This window comes from Callorhinchus milii, unplaced genomic scaffold (assembly GCF_018977255.1).
Source record: "Callorhinchus milii isolate IMCB2004 unplaced genomic scaffold, IMCB_Cmil_1.0 Scaffold1, whole genome shotgun sequence".
NCBI lineage: Eukaryota > Metazoa > Chordata > Chondrichthyes > Chimaeriformes > Callorhinchidae > Callorhinchus > Callorhinchus milii.
This window is the reverse complement of record NW_024704742.1, coordinates 5,139,622-5,145,621: the sequence shown is the minus strand read 5'-3', so window position 1 is coordinate 5,145,621 and position 6,000 is coordinate 5,139,622. Positions and strand designations below refer to the sequence as shown.

General features: G+C 39.6%; 1 protein-coding gene across 1 annotated transcript in view; it reads left to right on the top strand.

Moving 5' to 3' along the window:
- Nucleotides 1-439: 439 nt before the first annotated feature.
- LOC103182135 (SH2 domain-containing adapter protein B) overlaps nt 440-6,000 on the top strand; it is an 81,178-nt gene continuing 75,617 nt past the window's right edge. The window contains exons 1-2 of the mRNA XM_007899003.2: nt 440-543; nt 5,377-5,506. Coding sequence (XP_007897194.1) covers nt 541-543; nt 5,377-5,506 — 133 coding nt within the window. The 5' untranslated portion in view covers nt 440-540. The remainder of the gene's footprint in view (nt 544-5,376; nt 5,507-6,000) is intronic.

Below are 6,000 nucleotides of genomic sequence, written 5' to 3'. Positions count from 1 at the left end.
GCCTTTTAGAACAGAGTTGAGGAAACATTTCTTCACTCAGAGGGCAGTGAGTTTATGGAATTCACTCCCCCAGAAGGCTGTAGATGCTCAGTCCTTGAACATTTTCAAGGTTGAGACTGATAGATTCTTGAAAAATAGAGAGATTAGGGGATATGGGGATAGGGCAGGTAATCAGAGTTAGGTCTGAAGATCAGCCATGATCTTATCGAATGGCGGGGCACAGGCTCGAGGGGCTGAATGGCCGACTCCTGCTCCTAATTCTTATGTTCTTATGTTCTTATGTTCTTATTCACGGCAGCAAATTTTCACACAGCGATGTCCCACAAACAGCTATGGAGTGAATTTGGGGGGAATTGTTTGCCAGGACACCAACAGAAACTCGCTTCTGTTTCCACTAGTATTGTGGGATCTTTAACGTCCACCTGAACATGCAGACAGGACCTCGATTTAAATGCATCATCCAAAGGATGGCACCTCCGACAATGCAGCATCCCCTCGCCGAATGTCTTTGGCAGTGATTCTTGCTGGTGCCCGGTGGAGATGGTAAACAGCAAACACCATTTGAATAAATGATTCTTCCACTTGCCCCACCTCAGTTGTGGGAATATTTGAGAGCTAGATTTCTGCTCAACGCTCCAGTAATATAGATTTGACTGTCCAGCCTTCTAAGCCTGGGTAGAGCCCGTTATGTAGAGATTCAAAATCTTCCCACCACACGTTAAAAGTTTTGTTTTTAAAGGTTTTATTGCACCGAGCAAGTCCCAGTTATTCAGGCTGAAACAACTCGAATGGTTTGGAGTTATTTGATAGCATCTTTTACAGTTTGCATTTTGGCCATTTTCAGATTTCTTGTGTACTAAACCGCAACAAAATACTGTGTAGATTTTTTTTTCTACTTTTGAGAAAAACTGTCTGCATCATTGTCACTGATGCAAAAGAGTGTTGGTAATCTGATTGGCCTATGCCCATAATAATAATATTAATTATATTTGCATTTGATAAAGCGCCTTATCACGTCTTCTAGACGTCTCAAAGCGCTTCACAGAATATATTGTAAAGTGAATTGACTATATTTTGTGGGCGAAACGTGGCAGCCAATTGCGCACAGCAACGTCCCACAAACCAGTCGTGGGATTGAAGTGACCAAATTATTATTATTTATTTTGAAGGAATTACTAAGCTTTCAATTTTATTATATTTTCTGTGTCAATATCTGAACTTCCAACACTCCCGTTCAGCCTTGTAATTCCTGTGTAGTACCCTTTATGTAGAGATTCCAAATCTCTAGATTTTCAGTGACACTACTTATCACATTTACACATGTTAACATTTGCACATGTTCTGACCAGGAGATCCGTTCCCTTTAACTGATCCAATGTTTTGATTTGAGAACCTTGTGATTCTGGCAGAATCACTGAATCCATGTAAAGATTGAAGCTTGCCACTTCAAAGCGAAACCAAAAAGTCTCGAAAAATAGCTGGAAATGCACAGATGATTTACTGTTTAGAGTATGACCTTTTGTCAGAACTCCGAGTTCTTTAATGAAACATTAACCAACTTTCTCATTCAAATTCAGATTGACCTACAGCGTGATTCCAGCAGTGCCAGCTTTTATTGCTACTTAGCTATGGCCTTTTGATCACAGCTGCCTTTTTTCGGTGGAGGAGAACTGACTAAATCTGATATGCTATGACTGTGAAGCTTTGCTGCCCACTAAGAGCATATCAGATTTAGTCACTTACCTCTCTCGTCCAGCCTACAATTTCTTTTGAGTCTCTCGTAACTACAAAGAGATACTCCGAGTAGCGTATCTTTTAAACCTTGTTTGTGCTGTTGGGATTTCCTATTTTTTATTCAGTGATCTTTTCCTCGAAAGAAGATAAATCGTCGTACAACCTGGTCTTTTCAGTAACCATTATTTTCACATAGATTTACTTTCTCTTCTCTCCCACACCAAGTCTCTCCTCACCCCTTCTTTCATGAAGGTTCTGACACATGTTGTGGTGTGAAACAAGAGTTGGTAGCCACCCATCATCACTTTAGATTCTACAAAGGGAGGGCATCAGAGTTGAGCTTGATCCTATCCCTGTCCTATGTTCACACAAGCCCTGTTTTGCCGGGCTCTTCTGAGTTCACTGTAATAATCTTTGCACTTGATATAATAATAATAATCCTTGCATTTGGTACAGTGGCTTATCATGTCTTCAAGACATCTCAAAGTGCATCACAGAATATACTGTGAATTGACTGTATATTTTGTGGGCGAAGCACAGCAGCTCATTGCGCACAGCAGCGTCCCACAAACAGTCGTGGATTGAGTTACCAATTTATTTTTATTTTTTTGAAAGATTTATTTCTCCCGGAAAAGCCAATCGACTAACAACTGAGTTTCTATTTACTGCCAGGTAAACAGAGGCGTGTAGGGTAAGGAGTTAAGAGGCGTGTGGAGTAAGGAAACTTGCCCAACGTTTCGCCCTTCCGGGAATTGAACTCTAGACTCTCAAAGCTCCCAATAATGCACCAACCCACCAGTACTGTGCTGGAATGTCAGCCTGGACTATGAACTCAAAGTCACAACCTTTGGCTTGAACCCACATCCTTCTGATCAGAGGCTACCATCTGAGTCATCCAACAAAAGAATGTTTAATATGTGGCTTACACATAATGCAGTAGATTGCATTGTAAACCCAGTTGCTAATTTCACAATTTGTTGTAGCACCTTATCATGTCGTTAAGATGTCTTATAGCGCCTCACAGAATATACTGTAAAGTGAATTGGCTGAATATTTTGTGAACAAAACACAGCAGGCAATTGCGCACAGCAGTGTCCCACAAACAGTCGTGGACCGAGTGACCCAACTTATTATTTAAACAAGCAAACAAAATGTTCTAAGGGATTATTATGCCCAGAAAGTGATCCGCCAATCAAGTAACAACCGGGTTTCGACTTACTGCTAGTTAAGCAGAGGCGTGTGGAGTAAGGAAACTTACCTAAGGTTTACATATGGCTGACAGTGCTAAACCTGAACTTTCCTCAATAAAAAGATCGACTATGTTGGTAACCAGGAAACCACCATTGTTATAGTGGTGGAATATTAGAGCAGCTATGTTTTTTGTGTATACTTGTTCAAGAGCCCAGGAAACCAAAAGCTTTATCTTTATATCTGCATGAAGCAATTTGGAGAGCATGGGAGCAATGGGATGCACAATGAATTAAACAGTGCTCATGCTCTGCTCATGCCGAAACACACCACAGGACCCAGTGTTCAATCCTGTTGTTACTGGTTTGTGTTTCTTTTGCCGTGGCTGATCCATGAATCACGGGGTAGAATTTTCTCCTCTCGCAACAAATGGTCCCTTTCCATTGGGACTGCTCTTGCTGCGTGCATTTTTTTTCTCTTCCTTTGTTCAGAATTTGTATAGAAAGGAATGAAAATCGAAGGCACTGTGTGTTGTGAACATGCGTTGTTTAGTTGAGGATTTAGTCCCTGTGGATTCCAATCGCAGTGACATTATTGTGTCTCTGTACCTCCAGCAATGTTGCTTTATCCAAATCTCTTGACCAGAAACAATAGATTTTTCCCAAGCCCATATCGGCATGAGAATCACATAGAATATAGATTTTTGTTTGATTTTTGAAACCTCCTTAGAATATCTCCTTGTTAGCAACATTTGCCCTTGTTACAGGAAGCACATAATTATGCGGACAAAGTATTTGCTAATATTTAAATCAGAACCACAAGAGTATAGCTGGCAATGTGAGGCAATGACTTTTCTGCAGATTGGACTGGACAATTTGATCGAGTTGGTTTTGAGCTGAATTTTTTTTGTCTGTGGTGGGGAAACTTACTTCTACTTCAGCTGATTGTTGCTATGGAATCATTTCATGGCTGTAAGTAATCGGTGTGTGTGTGTGTTGGCAGATGGGGACAAACAAGCCAATTTAGGAGTTCAGATGGATGTCTGGAGCTCAAGTGCCTTATAACCATCATTTTAATCTCTGAGATTAGATTTCTGCTCTAAAATCAATGTATTGTGGAGTCCTGAAGTTTAGTGGTTAGAGCACTCGCCTCTCAAGCGAGAGGTCCTGGTGAAACATCGGGCAAGTTTCCTTACTCCACACCCTCTGTTTACCTAGCAGGAAATAGGAACCCGGTTGTTAGTCGATTGGTGGATCGCTTTTCCGGGTGTAACAATCCCTTCCAAAAAATGAATACAAAATAATAATTTGGTCACTCAATCCACGACTGTTTGTGGGACACTCTGTGCGCAATTGGCTGCCGCATTTCGCCTACAAAATATACAGTCATTTCACTGTGAAGCGCTTTGAGACATCTCGAAGATGTGATAAGGCGCTATGTCAAATGCAAGGATTATTATTATCTGTTATTTGGAAAACACAGTGCTGCTCAAGACTCTGAGCTACTTTGTTGTTTCAGCTCACGAACTGATAGATTCTCTACTGTCTTACGGCAACCGGTGAGATGAGCCGATGGATGAACAGTGTATTAGGAGTAGAAATATAATTAACTATTAAAAAGCAAATCAGTAATAAGCAACTACAGAGCAAATATGTGTGTACATGTTGTGTCAACCACTGATGTCATTAAGTTAGTCTCTCCTAAAGAGAAACTAATGAACAATTATTAATGCAATTTTGCAGTCTTAAGTGTCATATTTTAGAAACGGTCACCCAAAGCTGAAGTCAAAGGGGATATCGGATCAAGAGTTGGCCATTCAGGTGGTCAAACTTGCTTTACCATTCAGTATAAAACAACTATTTAATTCAGTTTCCTCCATTTTCTCCATACCTTGTTACCATCTTTTCTCACCAAGTACCTGACAATCCCACTCTTGAATGGCAGTTCATTCCATGTTCTCATTTCGAAAGGAATGTTTTCTATATTCGCCATTTGATATCTAATATTAAAGTTTGATCTCTTGTCCTGGATTCCCCACATCAGATTACCCCTCAACCACCCGAATATATTAATTTAACTCCAATTTATTAGGCTTCTCATGGGTAAATTATTTAATCCCAGGTATCATCTGCTGAATAGACGTTGGATTTTCTCCAAGGCCACTATACCCATCCACAGGTGAACCCCCAAAACTAAACATAGTATTCCATATGAGTTGTGATCAATCTGCTGTAAAATTGGAGCAGGGTTTCCTTGTTAATATATACCATTACTCTTGTGATTAAACCCAACATTGCATTTTTAATCTTTTTTAATCATTTCTAATCACAACTCGTTGATCAGGAGATAGGGCTTTTTCCAAAAAGCCTGTGATCTGACATTTCCAACGTTTTTCATGTGTTGATCATGTTTACAAATAAAAGAGTAAAATGAAACACATTTTTACTTTTTCAGGTTGCTATCAGGGATGATTACGCAGACCCTTTCGACGTCCAAAACGAGTTAAAGAATAAAACTACCAAAAAGCAAGAGTTTGAAAATAATGGATACATGGAGCCTTATGAGGCACAGAAGATGATGGCAGGTAAGGTGTGCTTTTTCAAGGAGATCATATTGGTGTGTGTGGGTAAAATGTCCACGGTGACATTTGATTATCCTAAATTACCTTAAAATAAGTAGCAGCTATGAAATTTGTCCTTATTTCATGTGGTCAAAAGCAGTGTCATGAACTGAGCTATTCGGTTATTCTGATTGATCAAAGGTGTTTTCAGCAGAGGTCTTGATCAAAAAATAAAGGAATTATGTTCCGATTGTAATTTAATAGAGCTCTATGTTCATTAGATTATAGTGAGGAAAAATGTGCATCGTTCATTTCAGATATCTGTCGTAACTGACTCCCAAAAATTCTCATGGTGTCAGCCTTAAAACCATTAAACTTTGATAGCATGGAATGATGGAAAATTCTCTTAACTTAATGCTCAAAATCCTAACAGATAGTTAGTTGAATTGCTCTTTTATTCATTTCTTCCAATGTACTGTAATGCGAATAAAGGAGCCAACAACACTAGTGGGGAAAAT